The following is a 20346-nucleotide window of genomic DNA, read 5'->3' on the forward strand; positions in this document are numbered from 1 at the left end:
GAGATTTGCTGCAAATTATTAAACGATCTGTCCCAGCGAAGGTCAGCGGAGTAGAAAACACGCGTGCGCAGACCGCGAAACTTTCTCCGCAAGACGGATGCGAGGGTGTTGTCAGCTGCCAAGAAGGATCAGGCTTAAGTCGGCCCCGGCCATAAAATCTCTGGGCCGGCCAAAGAGACGCCGCCCGAACTTTGAATGGCAGCCGAAACAAGTCGGGAGCTGCGATGGCCAGCACCGAAAGTTTAAAGCCCTTTTATACCAGAAAATATTTTAAAAGTATTCATAAGATATTTTAAAAATATTTAAAAAATATTTAAAAAATGTTCAGAAAATATTTAGTAAATATTAAGAAAATAATTTGAGAATATTCAGAAAAGATATAGAAAATATTTAGAAAATATTCCGAAAATATTTAGACATCATTACACGATTAAAAAAAAAATTCGTTTAAGCGTAAATGTAGCGACATGAAAATGTTTCTAAATATCCTGATTCGCGATATCATTATTACAGAAAATGTAGTATAACTTAAAAGATTTGTAGATATATTTATAGTTATTTTTAAGATTTAAAAAATGAATTAAATATTTATTTCCATCTGAACCTTTCTTTCAAATCCCAGATGCCCTTTGGCAGGGTAATCATGTGAAGCCAAAAAATATTTCGGCTTAAAAATTCTACAGCTGCAGCTGGCCCTCTGGGTTCGGCTTGTCGTATTTTCTCTCTTTGGTTTTTGGTTTTCTGTTTTGTTTCGCTGCATTTTGTTTTGTTTTCGCCTGCGTTGCGGTTGCCTTGCCCACAAGTTGAAAGGTCAGGAATTTATGGATTTTACATGGCTGCAGAGACATTTCCAGATACGAGTAATCGTAACTTCGACAAACTGGGAGCTCGCCTTGAACTCTCACCGTTCCCGCAGTGAAGTCACATCGATTATCGCTGGGCAAACTTTTAATTCCCGTATTGCAATTGTCCGCCGGATAATTACGTGCGATAAGCATTTGATTTCCAAAGCAAACATTGGCATGTCGACTTTTTCCGACGCTTCCAGTCGGCAGAGAAGTCCTTCAGTTCTTTCCGGTTTCAGTGTGGGTCATGTTGTCCAACATTAGTTTTAGTCCTGCCCCCGAGCTGGTCGATCTGTATGGCTTGGTCCTGCAGTTTTTGGTGCCCGCGGAGACCACAATGTTTTACTTTAACCCCACTGGAGAGAACTGCAGCTGGGAGAGACTACAGGGGACCAATCTGTCCCAACATCCGCAGTTTGTTTGGCATCGCGAGGAATCCTACCCAGGATTGTACAAACAACACGGCAATCAAATCTTTGCAATGGCCTGCCTATCTATGGACCTTTATGAGTGGCAGTTGCAGCTTTTGGCCACCAGTTTGACCCGGTTTAGATCGGTAAAAATCCTCATCGAGTTGCAGGCCAGGGAAAGTTCCTTTCTGGCCTCCCAAATCCTGTCGCTTTGCCTGCAGCACAGCATGCTTAATGTGGTGCTGTACTTCCAGCGCTGGAGTCGCCCTCTAAACATCTATAATTACCTGGCTTTTCCATATTTCACGTTGTTCAAGCACCGCTTGTCGGAAGCATTAGGATCCAAAATTTTTACCAACCAGCTGGAGGATCTCCGGGGATATCAGATGCGCGTTCAACCCGACTTGTCGCCGCCCAACTCCTTTCACTATCGCGATAGTCGAGGTGAATATCGAATAGGTGGGTTTTTGTGGAAGATTATACAACATTTCTCCGAAAGTTTGGGGGCCGGCATCCAGGTTCTGTATCCCACTTGGCCAAAAGGCAAGACAGCTTCTTCGGAATACATGCTGGAGTATACACGAAATGGAAGCTCGGATTTCGGACTGACCACCAACATGATCGTTTTTAAGCACGAGGAGAGGTACCGCGACTACAGCTACCCCATGTTCTACTCCAGCTGGTGCACCATGTTGCCCGTGGAGAAGCCTCTGGGTGTCCATACCTTGTTCAAGCACGTCCTCTGTCCCGGACTAGTGATTCTCCTGGGCTTGGCATTCATCCTGTGTTTCCTGCTGATTCCGCCGCTGATCAAATACCTGGGTATCACTTTGCGGGGAAGATTAATGCGAATGGCTTGCAGGATTTTTACTTTGGTTATGATGTGCGCCAGTTCTGCCCAACTACTCTCGCTACTAATGTCTCCACCGCTCCACGAAAGAATTGAGAGTTTCGATGACCTTCTGGCCTCGGGTCTGAAGATCTTTGGAATGCGCAGCGAGTTCTATTATCTGGATGGCGCTTTCCGGGCCAAATATGCGGCTGCTTTCCACCTGACCGATGATCCCAATGAGCTGTATGACAACAGGAACTACTTCAATACCAGTTGGGCCTACACCATCACCTCGGTGAAGTGGCATGTGATCGAGGCGCAGCAACGTCACTTCGCCCATCCAGTTTTCAGGTTCTCGGAGACCTTGTGCTACAATTGGGCCTCACCCTGCGGACTCTTGATAGCCCCGGAGTCCATCTACCGGGAGCCCCTGCAGCACTTCACCCTGCGGATGGACCAGGCCGGGCTAATTAGCCACTGGATGACCCGCAGTTTCTATGATATGGTGAGAGCTGGACGCATGACCATCAAGGACTACAGTCTTATGCATCTGGTGAGTCCGCTGCGCACCGAGGACCTGCGAATGTGGTGGGACATCTTCGTAACGGGTCTGGGCACTTCCTCCGTCGTTTTCGCCATCGAACTGCTTCTGTTCTACACCAACGTATTTCTCAATAGCTTGTAGTGCCTGGCTTTGTCATTTTCCCCAGCAAATAAAATAAATGCAAATTGCTCACCAGGAAGACACCGCAGAGACACGACCGAAGCCACGAAATAAGACTCCGAGTGCGAAGCGCGAAACAAGCAACCACAACAGATTCACCAAATTATATAAAAAGCCCTCGACACCAAAGAAGCAGTCTAAAGCCAACAATTTGTGGCCTACTGCCAGAGAGGGCGAGTACACTCAAAGGGAAAACTATAGAAAATATTTGGGATTTTAATTCAAAGAAATTATAGTTCAGTTATAGTTTTAAATCTCGAAGTCAATAAAAATTGCAATCCGAATAAATGTATTTTTCGAAACCAAATAATAAATATTTATTTTTCTTTTCGTAACTCTCATTCATAGGAATCATTTATTTTAGTGCATCAGGGGTGAGCGGGTGCTCGATGTCAATTTTTTTCCATTTTGGTAGGACAACGCAAAATCTGGCTGAGTCTGAGTTGCTGGCCCGTTTTGATTAACATAAAGCGCATAATAGACATCGACTGCCAACAACGTGAACAAATTTGATTTCACGATTTTGCACTATTTACCCAAAGAAGCCAAATCCAAAACCAACCAACACCTGCAACATTGGCAACGACAAGCGGCTTTTGGTAATTTTTGACAGCTGAAGATGCATTTTCGCTTCGTTTCGGCTGTTGTCAATGATGTGTTGCAATATTGCGCATCTCAATTACAAATGAGGTTTACCACTATTGTAGTAAAGGCTTCAGAAGTTGTTTAAAAAAATTGTTTTTTGGGGGAAAAATTGAGAGCACTAGAGTAGCTTTTGATTTACAATACTGTCAAAACAGAGTTTTACTTTTTCTCAAGTTGTTAGCGGTTTATGATGGCTTACTTAATATCAAACAAATATTTTTCAACCACTGGCAGTGGTTGTAAAATTCATTTAGTTTTCCTTTTTGTTTGCATGTCTTTGATTTTCCCACTGACTCGATTTATTTTAAAGTGGAAATCATTCCGCCTTTACCTTGGGTCCGTCTTATGACTCACTCGGCAGACCTGCTGACCCACCATCGCTGCGGTGGTTTCGACTGTCCAGGTGTTCAATTAAGCACTGACGTTGACCTTAATACGCGGGCCGCTGGAAACGGATTGAAAAAGTGCCAGAATTTCTGACAAATTGTCGCCGAATGTGCGCCGAAATCAAGTTTATGGTCAATGGGAGGCATTGCAGAAATAAATACGGCACAGTAGTGTGGATGTCAACAGATTCTGTTTGGCCGCTTAGAAAGTAGCTGCTTGAATTGGCATTAAAATGCCAAGGAGATGCCGATTCCGAGGTGCTAAAATATGCATTAAAATTGCTGATGAAGCGGCTTGTTCGCTGGCAGGATTACCAAATATTTGCGGCTGCCAAAAGTCAAAAGAAATCAATCAAAATGCCACAATCAACAACGACCAACCGCAAGGCGCCAAAAGGCAACAAAAGGCAATAAAAGGCAGGGAGAGAGGCCGACGGAAGCGACAGACTGACGTGTGCCCCAGACGCTTAGTGGCTGCTGCTGCAAGCCTGGCCTATGCCTCTTTTTTCCTCCTCTTTTCCCCTTTGCAATAGTAACTGCAACTGCAGCATCCAGCGGCAGACGGACGGCCCCATGTCTCTAAGTGGACAACAAAACGCCTCCAACACTTTTGGGGCGCGAAAAATGTGTTTGCCGAGCTAAGCTAAGCCAAGTGAAGCCAAGCCAAGTCGGAGTCGGAGTTGCAGTTTCCCTGGCTAAGAGTGCTTGCCATTCGGGCCAAGAGTGCTTGGCTGAATGCCTAATGCCGCCTCAATTGCAGTTGCACTTGCAGGGGGCGGGCATTCAGGAACTAAGCATCTGAGGAACACCAATGTATTCGCAAGTGTACATAAAAATAAAATAAATAAGCCCGCGCTGATCTTCATTTGTTGTTGTCGCTCAGTTGACATCGCCTTTGGCATGGCATCGTCATCGTCATCTCCATCTCCCTGACATATATTTGCATAGTTTTGTCGAGAACAAAATGGCAGCAGCGAAACAAAAAGAAATTCGTTGACAAGTGTCTGTCAGGGACATCGTGCCTGGCAAATTTGCATATGGTCGCATCTCACGCTTTAGACACAGCCCAAAAAGAAATACCTGAACAAAAATTGGGAAAAAAGGGGTGAGATTCCCAGGCCACCGACATGTCAGTACCCTTATAGGGCTGCAAAAAAAAATTGAAAATCTAATAGTAACCATGAATAATTTATAATAATTGTTATTTCATAATTGTTAAAAATTATTTGTATTTTTAAATGTTAACAGAATGAAATGTCAAAACCAGGATCTCGGCTTTTAGTAAAAATAGTTATTTTTCAAGAGTTTTTTATGTCTAACTTGCCCAAAACTTTTCCAAAGTCAAAATGTTATACTGTTTTAAACAGCTGTTACACGAACAAATTAATCCAAAACACTTTCCGATTTCATTAGAAAAATTAAAATTTGTTCGATTTTTTCCTTTTTTGATAAGGGGTTACATTACAATTTTTTACAAACAATGGTCAAAAAATAAAATGTTTATGTTTAAATGCCAATTTATTGGGAATTTGATTACGAGCAAAAAGAGGTATGAACTTCCATATTTGGACTATTAATTCATTTGTTTTACTGAAATTTTGAGTTGAAAATCGAGATTTGAATTCTTTGGGGAAAATATAAGATTTTAAGCCTTTAAGCATTCGAACACATTTTTTAAGCCAAGCTAAAAAACTAGGTAACAGATGTGGTCTAAAAATAATTGTTGATAAAAAAAAACCACCAGCGATGAAAAAACCGGAAATTAAGCTAAATATGGAACACCAAGTGGTCTCGTCATTACACTAGTTCAATTTTCAAATACCTTCTTCAAGGGTATAAACCGAAAGCAGAGATCCGACTTGGCTTATATATATTGTGGTGAAATTGTTGCTCTGCTGTTTCCTTGTCTTTATTTTAACCGTCTTGTGTTTTGTGTGTCGATCTCAAGCGCACCTTTATGGTCTATTATACTAACGGGAATGCCCCGAGAGCAACGACAATAATAAGCAAATTGATTGAAATATGCGATATCATGGTAACCGCAACTCAAACGGAAACGGCCGCTCCCTCCCTTGCTCCCCGCACCACCTACCGCCCAACTCCCCCACTTCTGGCAATTGTGTGGTAGCGCATTAAATGTCGATTTCGTTTTGCACCCGCGGCGCAGATACGCAGCTTGTGATACGGGAAGTACGCAGTGGTGCTAGTGGTGCCATTGGAGCCGGTGGTGCAGTGGTGCTGGGTCACTGCCAATGCCATGCCGAAGATGAAGAAGGGGTGCGGCTCCCAAAATCCCAGCAATGACGCCCACCCAGCCGGCCCAGTGGGCAATCTTGGACGCTTTTCGACCGCTTTTCGCTTGCCGAGTTGCTGAATGCCGAATTCCGATACCGATACCGATGTTAATGTGCTTTAAATAAATCATTAGCGCATTGTTTGGGGCCATAACGTCGGATTGCAAGTGTTGGCCAGGCAGTGAACCTCTAATGGCCTGAACGGAACCTGGAATTGCGGTCTAGAAAGGGGAAGTGAATGGAGCTGCTGATTCTTCTGCTAGACAAGCTTGTTCAGCTTGTAAGGTGGCGGAGGCCTAAACGCTCTCAAATTGCAATTATCACCGGGTGACACGCGGCCAATTAGCATGCTAAAAACTGGGTGCAACCTCATCTCAAACGATCTCGTAAAAAAACACGTTGCCTTTCTGGCAAAATCCAACTCTCAGCCGTAATGATAACTCTTTTAGCTCGTGTGCGTTCGTCTGTCGATTTTTATTGACTTTTCATTGATTGCCAATACACAAAAACAGAAAAAAAACCAAGGCAGAATTCTTTTTGAGTTCGCCGTCTGTTTTTGGGCGCTCGAGCGTAATTAAAACACTGTAAAAACTGGCAAAATGTGTTAACCAGTTTAGGCCGAGCTTAGCTTTTTTGTGCTCCCTTGCCGTGCGTTACAATTCACAATTTTTTTCGTAGTCCCCCGGTGATGCAATGCGTTTTAATGTCCCGACCAAGTTTTATATATCCATATATCTAGCGTTTAAGTGCCGTCTAATAGATACTTTCCATTCGGCACATGCAAATGTATGATTTCCTGCCGCAGCCGAAGCGGCCATAAATAGGCAATTTGGCGCTCTGGCCGTTTAACGCCAGCCTCAACGGGCCGAACTCGCAACGAATCGAATCGAATCGATTATCGTGCACTTAACACCAACAGCTCTTTAACCCGCAACGAGCTGGTATACCCTTAAAGGTTTTTTTTCCGTTGCCGTTTTGTGCAACCATTTTGGTGAAAATGTTTTCAATCAGAAACGAGGCGGTAAGTGCCGCAGGAGGAGGGCGACTGGCGCGATTGAGCCTTGCAAGAAGCCACCGACAATCAAGGCCAGCTCCCAGCTAGAGCCTGAGCCACGGCATCATTATCAGCCTCCGTGCTGATTATCAACATGTGCCGCATGTGCTTTTGCCCTCGATCCATAGATCAAGATCATAAATAGCAATAAGCCAGCCAGACAATGTCTGCTAACTGTTTCGGGCAATCAATCAATCCATCTGCTTGAGCCTCAGCCGTTGCCGTTGCAACTTCGCGAGTGCTGCTGCTGTTGCTGCTGCCCGTTTGGAAAGTTCATTCAGTTGCGCTTCAGTTTCTGGCTTCCTAGAGCTGGGGAAAGGGTATCGCATACTATAGTTTGTAGTACAGGGTAGCAGCCAGTTGATTGCGGCAAGTGCTGGTCTCAAAACGTGATCGATTGATTTGCGCGATCGCTGCAAGAGCCACGGCCGCGGCAGCAGCGAAATGGCAAACGGCAAGTTCAACGAGCTCGATTGACTGACTGACTGACTGACTGCTGACTAGATAATTGTGGCGTTCTGCGGCTGATGCCACTTTTTTCTGCACTAAACAGCTGGGGCAGACCGCATAGCGATATGGCTGCATTCCAGATCCCGAGCAAGAGTCCGAGCCCGGGATCTGTGGGCCAAACTGGCTGGCAATCTGTCAGGCTGACAGTTGGCCCAGTCGCACAGCTCTGCCGGCTTTGATGATTGATGATTGTTGAAACGCGAACGAAATTATGATTAAATAAGTAATTGTGGCTAAACAAAAAGCAGCAGCGATGAAGACCACGATCGGCTAAATGCTAAGCGGCCTGCCGGTTTGTTTCTTTTTTGTTTTTGTTTTTGGTATTGGCCAAGTGCAGTTAGCTGGCAGCATCGGTGATCATGGCTTTGGCTTGGCTCAATTGCTTGGGCATTGGCCAAAAACGTCAATGTCAAAGTCAAAATCGGCGAGGCAAACGCTTGGACGTCTTAGATGACAAGGTCTAGTTCAAAGTGGTCTTGGTTATTCCTCCGCTGGCTAAGGTTAAAGGCCACAAAGCCAATCACAATCTGGACCACACACACATAAATATACTTACACACCCATCGCTTTTAAAGCGTGAAATGTTAGCGCAGGCTAACTCCAACTTAGCACTCGTAATAAATTCAAAAGCGTTCGGCAATTAAATCGTAAATTTTTACAACTACAAATTTACAGTTATTAAAAACATAATTTGTTGTTGTTGTCCGCCGTTATTAATTACTACAACAGTCGGGTGTCACGCTGTAAAACAACAGGTGGGTAGTCGAGGGGGGCGGGGAGTCGGCCCAAACGAAAGACTTAGGCAACGAACTTGAGTTCAATCAACATTTTCAATTAAAATGCATTTGTTGTTGCTGCTCCACGGCTGCTTCAACCGCTTCCACTGCTGCTGCATGGCAAGTCATGGGTGTAGTGGCACGTTTTTGTGCACATTATGCGGCGACCAGGTGCGAGGGTCGCTACACGAGTTGATGGAAAGGGGCACCTCTTGATTGAGCCGATCCCTCAAGCCGCCCACCTCCGCTTCCCCCGGAGATGAAGCACGTGTTCCGGCCAGGTTTTGTTCGTTTTCAAAAGGCTGTTGCTAATCGTCCATATTTGCCAATGTCGTTCGATCGCCTGCTCGCTGGCCAAACTCAGCCATTTGGCCGATCGATGCTTATCGCCGAATGTGTTGAGTGCGCGCTCTGGCATAGGAAAAACCATAACAAAGCCAAAAACCATGCCGAACAGATGAAGAAAAAATTAATTAGAACAAAATGCACAACGAAACGTTATTTACAAACAATGGGCGTGTCGCGGCGGGGCAGGAAAAAAATAAACATTTACAGCTCGTATTTGTTTTCGGCCGAGACAACAATTGGCCAACAATTTGTGGCAGTCCGCAAGTCACAATCGCAGCCACAATGGCAGGGCCTATCGCGATTTGTGTTCCTATGAATTATTTGCTAAATTGGCTGGCCAACAATTGACGAAAAGGTTTTCCATCTGCACGGACGAACCGGTTCGAGGCACTCATACACACTCACACGACACTCATACGACGGCAGACAGTTGCCAACTAATTAGGCGTGGTGGCTTTTAATCAAAACGATTAAAATGCTTTCGGACAATATTTTTCCACGCCTAATCAAAGACTTTATGCCATTTTCTGCCTGACAGCTGCAGTGGCTGGGACCCAACGAATCTGGACTCCAACTCGGACTCGGAAATGGGTGGTCGCCGAAGGGGGCTGTGGGGGCGGGGCGTGGCCATATCAAATTGTGGTACAATTTATTAAAAACGAAATATGTGTGAGCCGGGCTAAGTCGGGCCAAGTCGAGTCGGGCAGTCCGCGGACGATAACAAGTTGTCGAACCAGATGTCAAAGCGATTTGCAAATATTTGACAAGCGCAAAACACCAAAACAGCAAAAAGAAGCCAACGGGTTTGCGGAAGATCGCACGATATGTTATAAAAAAGGGGGCGCAACTCGGAGATACGGGAATTATTGGTGGAAATGTACTGTTTTTGGACCACCGAAGGTTTTTTTGATCTAATTTGTAAAATAGAGGAACATATGATGACTGAAAATCAGTTTAGGTGAAAATACAAATTGAAAATAAATAAATACGATTTCTTTTACAATGATATGAGTAGAAAGTTAACATTCTGAAAATATATTTAAATACCCCCACCCGATTCACAATTAAGAAAACATAAAGTTCGAGGCAATAAAATATATTCAACGAACAATGAAATAAAATATCATATGCTAATGCCAATAAAGACATAAAATAAATTCCCATCCGAATACGCATGTTCCACCACGTGGGCCATTAAGATCGAAATCCCAACGTTGAATGCATTTTTGTCCGCTTATCGCGGGTACACAATCTTCGCTGCCTTCGAGGGCCACAATTTCGCAGAGGCAGCGTCAAAATAATAATAACATAAAACTTTATTTTATTTTTATTTTCAATTTAATTTTATTGAAAATCATCGCGAAACAAAATCGAGCGAGCAGGCAAAGGAGACAAAGGGAAAAGAAAATGAAAACCGTATTAAATATCCAGTCGCGTGGCCGGAGAGGGGCCCTCAAAAAAGGAAAAGAAAATTTAATACAACAAGCGGCAGCAGCGCACGCATTAAAACCGCAAAAGCCTCCCCCTGTCACTCACCTTCACGGCCATTGCCATCGGCTGGAAATGGAGATGGAGATCGACTGAAGCTGGGACCCGAAGCCCGGCTCTGCTGGCCACTTTTCGGCCATTGTCAGCTTCGAAAAATCTGATAAGTCGCATTATAAGAACATAAAAACACCCAAAACCAAAAACCCGAAAACAAAACAAACCCAAAAACGAAACATGCACGAGGGAGAGAAAATAATTTCAGTCGAGCATCGATCCCACAACGAAAAGGAGTGCAGGGCGGGGCAGGATCCCCATCCCCATCCGAATCCACATCCCCGGCATTAACAACTGCAGCAACAACAAGGCCAGGCGAAAATATGCAACATGCATGTTGCTGCGACCGCTCTTGTTGTTTTTGTTTTTGCTGCTGCTGTGGTCGCCAATGCAAAAGGGGGAAAATGCAATAAAGATTTTGGCACATCGATATCTGAATATCCTTGCAAATATTATTATCCTTTATTAACTGCAAATAAATCAAATTAAAATATTAATTTACATTTTAAGACCGATTCAATAAATAAAATTATAAAACTAAGAGAGAAAAAATTTTAAAATGAAATAAATCTGTTATTTAAGGTTTAAACGAAATATTTCAAAAAATAAATAAATAAAATTTTAAGTAAAATTATGGTTAAATTTTACTAAATATATGAAAAGAAGTTCAGTAGTGCAAAATATAAATAAATACACCCTTTGCCAGGGTATTCAAAGGTAAAAAGACGAAAAAGGCAAAAACGAAGCGAAAATATTTGGGGGCCATGCAACGAAATGAAGTTGCAACAAGATACTTTACTTTACTTAAGGGCAAGTAGATGCACAACTGATACTCGGACATGGGAGAGACTTGATTTCGGCTTCGGCTTCGGCCCCACTCCCCGTTTAATTTCTTGTGCAAACTTCGGGCCACTTGATGTGGGGCGTGTTAAGGCGGCATTGCATTGCATTGCATGCATGCAGCATCTCGGCAGCGGCATCGTCATCGTCATCGGTCTCTCTTGGCCAGCATCTGCCCTCATTTGGCCAACATCGCTGGCGAGGACACGGGGTATTGGCATTGTTTTTACGGCCTCATTGGAGTCGTTAAGCTGCGTTACGTGCGCATCATTTTGAGGTGTTCAATTAAAGTTTTGCAGTCCCCGGCTCGTGCTTTATTTTCAGTGCTTTGCTTTTAATTACTTCAACTTCAGCTTGGAATATGGGCTGGGATGGGATGGGATCGGATCAGATCGAGTGGCGGTCCGGTGCAGCGTCCATCCATCTCGGCCTGGTGTGGCAATCAAGGCCCGGCCCAAGCCGAAATGCCGACAAAAAATTTAATTGTAAATAACAATTCCGACAAGTACGGACAGCGAGGAAAACACTCTGCCAGGGGGGTCCCAGAAATTATATGCGTACTTTCGGGTATATGGGCTTCAGCATATTTAACTTATTTAATAATGCCCAATAATATAGGTAAACACAAAAAAAAGCACGTCGCGGTCAAATCGATATGCACATGGTATAGGCATATCGTTTTTACCAAAAGCTCTCTCTCTCTGGGAGATTCTATGACTTCGAAATAGAGAGGAATAAGAAATGTGGCGACTTAAATAAGGTGAGTGGGAGGGAGAAAGACACATTTGAAATTCGAACTGGCCTGTTGTTTACATTTCGAGTTGAAGTGCTCGCAGATTAAATCAAAGTTGATACCACATAATACCAAATCGATCATCGTTTAATATCAATTTAGTTTTTGGGTGTAGTTAGGGTAACCAATTTTCGACGATTTTACTTCACCACTCGATCTCGATTCTCTGGGGCGCTCATTTTGTGGCTCATTCACTTGACTCTTCGCCTATTTATAGCCGACTTCATTTGGTGAAACTGTAAAACGCCTTTGGCCTTGCCAACTGATTGATGGCGTCGACATAGCATCGCATTTTGTTAGATTTATTTTCGGCTTATTTATTATTACGCGCACCCCGCCAGTTCAGTTGCTTTGATGGCGCGGCGGCAGCATGATGGGGCAGTTTGGAGTGCATTTTCGAATCGTTTCGTTTGGCATTTTCCAGCCGAGTGTTTAGGGGTCTATCATAGGCCTAATAAGCGGCCAATGCGGAACCGCAAGCCTGCCCAAATTATTCGCCATCAGACTAATTACTTTGGCACTCGCTCGGCGGGCTTTCATCTCGTGTGGCATGCAACTTGGAGTCTCGAGTCGAGGCGAGTCTCGCGGCCAAATGCAGTCAACACTTGGGACTTGGTGTATGCGGCACTCTGTGGGTCACATTGACCGCTGGCTTTGCTGGATCTGCTGGCCAATGGCCACCGGTCAACTCAACCTACTTACCAAACAGCCACAAAAAAGCCACAAAAGGTGATGATGGGGTTGATTACTCCGCGCGACTTTCCTTCTAACTCAACAACTGTACAAATAATCAAAAAATTTTTGGCGCATTTAATTTGATCGCCAGCACGTTTCGGTCCATTCGGTTGCGACTTTAATTGAAAACGATTTTCGGGGCGCCGTTTCGAGAGCAGAGAGCACCATCATTGCAAACTGACTAGCCTGACTGACTGCAGTCTCCAGTACCAATCCAAATCCAAATCCGAGGGTCCACTATTACCCATTACCCAGTGTCAAAATCGGTGCACGTTTTCGAGCGGCTTTCACCCATTTCGGTGGGCGTTGGCAAGGGCAAGAGTCTTATTTCGCTGGGGGATTTTACTGCGGCTTTCCGACTTGATGACCAACTCGAACCGGCATTAGATGGAGCAAATTATAATCGTATTTCGGGGCCTATTTCGAGTTCGGCTCAATTACTGATTAAATTAAGGGCAAGGCTGGGGCAAAAGTGTTTGACAATGGGCCAATATCGCAGATTGATCATCAGCTTTAAAGTTTAGAACTCGGCTGGCGAGAAAATGAAACCCGATCTGCGATGGTTAGTTTAAATTTTGCGGTAAAATTCCATTTCTTAATATTCCGTTTTTGGCAAACTTTTTACGAGCCAACGACAGACCCCCCATAAAAATCGGTGTGAAATCGGCTAAGTTTTAAGCACGCGCCCAGTTCGTAAAATAAACGCCAGCATCTCGGCCGACGTCTCGGGCAGCACTTGACCCAATGCACAGACAATAGATTTAATTTCCATTTGTCCGATCCGCCGATTTGCCCCGTGATGCGGGTGTGGCGCATCTCCGGCCACGTTTTCTTTTTCGTTTTTGATCTGTGCGCCTCGATTAGGGCGACTCATCGCCAAACTCAACCGACAACAGCGGCCACAAAGGGTAATAATAGAAACAGAAATCGGGCAAACAAATTGACTGATGCCAGCCCCGCCACCAAATCTAGACCTCTGTCGCTCCCAGTGCCCAATGACCAAATGCCCGATGCCCTCCCTAGAGATGCCCTTTCAATTCATTTTATGCTCTATAAAAAAGCATCCGAATTTTTTGAAAATTTCTGTACACGAGATTATTTAATAATTATAACTTATCGATTTATTTAGCCAAAAAATGGATTTCATTAGTTTAATAGTTCATTTGGTTTAGGTATTAAACTTGATTTATTTTTGATGTCATATTTTGTGTAATAAACTCTTAAAGTGTTGGATAATTTCTGAAGTCATTTTAATCATACTACAAAAATCATTTCAATCACCGCCCAAATGAAGCCATTTAAATAATGACACAATATAAAAAAGTCACAACATAATTTTAGCAATTTAATAACTTAAAGGGTAAAACCAACTTCGCTGTGCCGCGCCTGTCTCATATGAAATTTTGATTATTTTTCCTTTGTTTTCTGGTTGCCTTTTTACTTTTGATTCAGTTTTCAGTTTTCGTTTTCATTTGGGGAGAGGTCAGCGTTTGGGGCGTCTTGACCCGGCTTAAATGAAAAGCCATATTTCTGCGGATGCCTGGCCCCAGTTTCTGACGTGCGATCGATTGCGCCTGTCTTACAGCGGAGCCCTCGCAAATTTGTAGCTGTCCGTTGGCTCTGGATTTCCACCGTCTCCGCCATCTCCGTTGCCAAGATTTCGGTTTTGGCCTGATTTCGATTTCTCGATTTTCGGGGTTAGGCAGCAGAAGTCATGCACTTGCCGCGGCCAACGGTCGATGAGAGCTGAGAGCCGAGAGTTGTTATAGCCGGAATCGGAATCGGAATTGTCTTCTAATTAAGTGCATTTCGTTTAATTAATTTAAACTAACTGTAAATTGAGAGTTTGACTGCGAGTTTTGGGCGCGGTGGCGTCGTCTGCAAAAAGTTGGCTTTGCCTTTGTGGCCACAGTTCCTTCCATTTGAGAAGGTGGCTTAGTTTCGGGGGAGCAGAGGATTAGGCCCAGCATTTGAGCTTGTTAAGGCTGCCGACCGGGGACGACCAAGTTTATTAGTTCGTGCCTTCATTTCGTAATTACTTCAATTGATTCTGCGCTGCTGATGGCAGCAACGGTACTGCAACTGCAACTGGGACTCTGAGGACTCTTGGCCAGCGAATCGGGCTCAAACCGCGACTTCATTGCAGCTCTTTGCGCGCTTCGTTGCCTTTGATTGTAAATCAGTTTACTTTGCCATTTAGAAGCCTTTTGTGTGGCTGTATTGCTGTAGCTGTTGGCTGGCTGCCTGACTGCCTGACTGGCTCTTTTGGTAGTTTGGTGGTACAAAAGGTGAAATCACGATTTTCAAGTGCATCGCCATCGATACACAACGACTCCGTCTCGCTTGGGCCGTTGCAAATTGTAACTCTAACTGTACAACAGGTTCAAAGTATCTCCTAACAGGTACGCCTGCCCCGAAAAGGAGATCGGATTTGGACTGCCGACTCGGGCCATTCCACGGACTCTTTAATTATCGCCCAGCTATGCCAGCGATTCGCCCGTGGAGACCTCTATGCACACTGAGCACTAAGCAAATAAACATAGCATAGGGTAAAAAGTTAATTAGGCTTTCTTTACTTCCCCATTTGGCATTCCAGAAATCACTCAATTAGATCGCCGGGCGAAAGGCCGCCAAATTGCGGCCATAAACCAGGCAGAGGGCCATTCCGGCTCACGTGATAATAATCATGTGCGGAGTTTGATTTAATAAAGTAGCTGGCAGCTCTGGCGGGCAACTATAACAATAACTTTGGGGCCTTAATCGCGCCTAAACGACGGAGGAGGAGGATCTCTTTTCTTTTCTCTTCTCTTAGGGGACCCAGCTGGCCGAGGGTCAGGAGGCTTCAACACCTAGCTGGCTGACCCATGGCCAGCTAATTGACAGTATCGTGACTAAAATCAATTTGTTGTGAGCAGGCACAGCAACAAATTTCACGGAGGGGAGCTGCATACCCCATAGCCCATAGCCCGGAGTCGGGATGGGATGGCCAACCTACCAACTGCTCCCTCTATGAATGATTTACGATGCGTCGTTGCCGCGCTGACCCCGGAGTTCGACGTTGTTGAAACATCAAAAACACAGAAACAAAGACCCCGGCGACCATCAGCGACGCCCGCTCATAATCAGCAGCACATAAACAACATTTCGCCGACCACCGATCGCTGGTTGCTGATCGCCGAAGATCGTCGGCGATTTCCTTCCAAAAAGCTGGGGAAAAAACCCCCTACCCATTCCTCTATATATCCCATCATCCTATACAGACATCGGCCAGACGAACATAATCAGCCGGGGCAGTGGGTGTCCAGCAGAGAGCCGTCTGTTCCGAACCAAACCGAACCGATCAGCATCTTCAACATGATCATTACGTTTGTTTATTGGCGAAAATTTAGAAATTTATTGCTCATTCGTTACGAGCTCCGAAATGTGCGTTATGGCATTATGGAAAGCCAAGGCTCTGTGTTCTCACACTTTGGGCCATTGACAGGTAAATAGTTATAACTAGCCACACTTTTTCCCGTCTTTGTTAAATGTGCATTTAGACAACATTATCGTCAATCAACGGGTGGCTATGGTTATCTCTCCCCGGGCAAGATTAGGCCAAATTACGGGGGCTTCAGCCTCAGCAAAGGGTTAACGTCTCTGCTGATTGCAGCCAAAAATAGACGCACAATTGTGGCCACGGGGTCGTATGTTAATTATCCAAAATCACCGATTAATCGGAATTTATTTTTGGCTAAAAAGAAAAATAATAAAAGTTTATGGGTCAAGTGCCTTAACAGTTTGGGTTGTTAAATTTAGTCATTAGCCAATTAGAGAGCCATAAAAAATTCGCCTTAATATGCGCATACCTTAATCTAGACTCGCTAAACCGTTCGGGTGGTGAATTCGGTCTAGATAAATTTGAATGCCCCACAAGGGGACTTCCGTATTGTGGCTGCTGCCCATAAATCGGAGATTAATCGCTTCTTATCCGCTGGGCCTTCAAAATGCCCCGCAACTGGAGCAACTGGAGCAGCCACCCTGCAATGACGTGATAAAGCCGCGTAATTAAAATATGAACAGCGTTCATCTGTTGGCCCAAACATCATGGCCTGGCGGTGGAGAAACGCTGCTGCTCCATTTTAAATAAATGTTTTATGGTAACCGAAAGCACACAAAGCCAAGAAAAATGCCAGTCGCATTAGCCGAGGCTCAAGGATAGAAAACCGGGCACGAAGAGCGGCTCTCACGTGGATGTGGCTTACACTATATAGTTGTGTGTGTTGCCAAAAGGCCAACACATGGCCAAGATCCGAAGCTGAAGCTGCGGGAGCTAATAAATTTCCCGACGTCTGTTGTCGGCTCGCTGCCTGCCAGCCTCTCAGCCTGCCTGCCGTTTGACGCTATTGATCGTTAAGTAAATTGTCTGCAATTATGCCAAAAGGGAAAATAATAGAAATTATAACGAAACCGCTCTGCTGGCTGTTGACTTTTGTGTGGAGGAGCGCGAGCCTGTGGGAAGTCGTCTGTGGATCTGTATTCCCATTCGGATTCAGCCTGTGACAGCCGCATTTGCGCATAAGTTGTGCCGCCTTATCGGCAGCGCAAAATGCTGGCGATCATAATTCTCGCCTAGGTGGCAAATTGCTGGCAGTTGCCAATTGCATGTGGGTCAGGCCACTCACGAGTCCCAGGGCTCCAGACGTCCCGACATCCTGACACTCATCGATATTTATAACTCGTGCAGCAGTCGTTAATTGTTTCGCTCTTGATAAGTGAAATTTACCGATTGTCTTTCCTATAGGCATTTCGTATATACATTGTATGGACCACTGCCAACTGACTGACAACTGAATGACTGGCCAACTAACTGGGCCTGTGTCAGCCGACCGGCTATCGCAATGTTACATCCGTGCGTGCTGTCAATTAACATGGCCAACAAGCGAATCAATTAAGCACTGGCCGGCGATGCTAATAATGGCCACGCCCCAAAACCAGAAGCCTGTCATAAGCCAGCGAACAATCTGCATTCCGAGGGCGATTCCAACAGTAGTTCAGTATACTGAGAGAATTCTGACGTTCTCATCTGAGTTGAAAATGTTCTTAAAAATAAAAATGCCTTTTTTAAGTTCAAAATGTTCTAAATGTGCTTGAATTAAGTTAAATTGGTTCTTAAAATCTAGTTGAGCTTAGTTTGTTCTTGAAATAAGAACGAAATGTTATTATTTTAGCACAGGGTTCTTAAATCAAATCGATTTTGTTCTCAAAAACCACAATCCCTCAAAACGTTCTCAATTTGAGAACGAAAAGGACTAAAGAATGAACAAAAATTAAGTTGCATTTCAACTTAAAGTGATTCAAAACTCTATTCCCTAATTTTTATGGATTTCCTAGAAAGCGTTAGGATGTTTTCGTTTGACACCTAGCACGCATTAGGCCATTTTCCTTTGCTCCAATACGACCTTACCATTAGATTTGCCCTTTTCGTCTTATTTATAATTCCCAACTGGGTCTAGCCCTTCATGAACCAAGGCCAAGTCAGATATTGAGACTTAAAGACTTTTTTCTGGCTTAAGCCTTTAATAAACTTCCGCACCTTTATAAGGTGTAGGATGAAGTTACTTTTGGAAAAGGTAATTGGACAACTACCTTAATATTACATATAAATTACTTTTGATCCTAAATGACTCTTATCTTTAGCTAAAATTAAATTTAAAATGCTATAGAATTGAGAGCCAAATGTTCTGAAAATATAACAAATGAACTTATTTTTGTATCCTTTGATTTAAAAATGTTCTTGAATTAAGGACAAAATCAACTTGAAAAAAGAACGAAATGAACTCAATGTCGGATTATTAGCTAACACCATTTCGTTCTGATGTTGAGAACATTCAACTCGAAATGAGAACATTTGTGCTTACCCGGTTTTTAAGAACGAATGTTCTTGATTTGAGTGCAATGTTCTTAGTTTTTTTTCTCTGTGTAGTAGTTTTGGCCAAAACCGAAAAACCGAAAAACTGAGAGACCGAAAAAAACTTGTGCTTCTGGCCATTTGATTGATGCTTGTTGCCAGCCAGCAGACAAACTGTTTAATTGGTAGAAACCAAATGCAAACCGAATCTGCATTGTTGATTATATAAGCGCCGCTGGGTTGACAAATGTTTAGGCAGGACTCTGATCCTGTTTTCACACATTGTGCAACACGAATGGGCCGCCGACAGTTGAGTTGTGTTTTCTTGGCTTTTTAGTATTTTTTTGTTGGATTTTTATTTCTTGGCCCCGCCCGCGCATTCTCACTTTCCGCTGAAATGTTCGATTTCAATTGGAAATCGCTGGTACGTGTAAAAATATTTGTGCAACTGACTGCGTTTTTCTTTTGGGCAGTTTCTGTGTCTGTAACTGTTACTGTTTCTGTTTCTGATTGCTGCCTTTGATGCATTTCAAATGAGTTGATTTATGGCAAGTTTTTGGCTGGCCGAATGACTGTCTGACTGACAGACTGCCACACTGACTGGATGACTGAATGACGGACCTCTGCTAACTGGCTGGCTTGTGGCTGTCGCAGCGCATGAATGAAGGCTTGTTGATGTTGTGACAGCTCCAAAAACTGGCCAGGCTCACAGACATGTTAAACTGCTTTAATTACTCCAGCCAGCATGTGTATATAGCTATCTACATATGTACATGCGGCTGATTTTTGGGCCATAGATTTATGAGAATTTTTGCCGCACCCAGTTGCAGTCAGAGTCGCAGTCGCAGTTGAAGTTGAAGTCGGACTCACAGATACATTTCATTTGGCGTTCCACTTTTCGGTGAGCTGCCCTTAGCCAAAAGGAAAGTTGGACAGGGAACAGGGACACGCTGGAACTTATCTCAACTGACCTGCAAATAGTTTTATTTCGAGCAGGGGAAAACAGCATTTGACGCCCACGCGAATGCAGAGAAACAACTGGCCCACATGCTAACCTTAGCCTTTATTTTCCCTGGTCTTCCACTGCGGGAGGACTTTGATAAATTCCGCACAAACACACAAGTAATTTGAATAATGAAGCGGGGGCCTTAACTGAGTTAGGGGGCATCAATCTGTCAACGCCGCGACGTCGCATTCTGTTGCATGCGCATGCGCACAGTTTGAGTTCGATGGGCTGCCTGCCACTGGCGGTGGGCCGCCAAAGAGCCAAACATTCAAGACATCGCGTGCCGCCGGTTGCGCTCCTCCTGTCCTGCAACTGGAAGCCACAGATCCGCGCAGATCCGCACAGATCCGCAGCTCCGCCGCGTGGGTCGTCGCAGTCATCGTCGTCTATCAATTAAACAAAGCGGCGCGGCGGCAGCAGCATCGACATCAAATGCAAGGCCGGCACGGCTGCCAGGTACTATGTTGAGTTGGACTCCAGACCCCGAAGTCTGGAGACCCCAAGACTGCAGTCTTGGACCCGATCCGTCCCGATCCGGCCACCCAAAACGCTGCTCCAGTTGCCATTTGAGCAGCGCTTCCGCGCTCTCGGCCAACCAGTTTCGTTTCTGCTGTTTGTCGGCACTGCAAAAACTGAGGGTAAGCATAGAGTTTTATGGCTGGTTAACATAAAATGGGTATTATTTGTGAATAGATTTAAAAGAAATTTCGAAAAAC

General features: G+C 44.4%; 1 protein-coding gene across 1 annotated transcript; it reads left to right on the forward strand.

Annotated features, from left to right (window-relative positions):
* Positions 1–1092: 1092 nt before the first annotated feature.
* On the forward strand, positions 1093–2772 carry Ir94h (Ionotropic receptor 94h). Its single transcript, XM_017160050.2, has one exon. The coding sequence runs from the start codon at positions 1093–1095 to the stop codon at positions 2770–2772; it is 1680 nt and encodes a 559-aa protein (XP_017015539.2).
* Positions 2773–20346: the final 17574 nt, after the last annotated feature.

Source organism: Drosophila takahashii, chromosome 3R (assembly GCF_030179915.1).
Source record: "Drosophila takahashii strain IR98-3 E-12201 chromosome 3R, DtakHiC1v2, whole genome shotgun sequence".
NCBI lineage: Eukaryota > Metazoa > Arthropoda > Insecta > Diptera > Drosophilidae > Drosophila > Drosophila takahashii.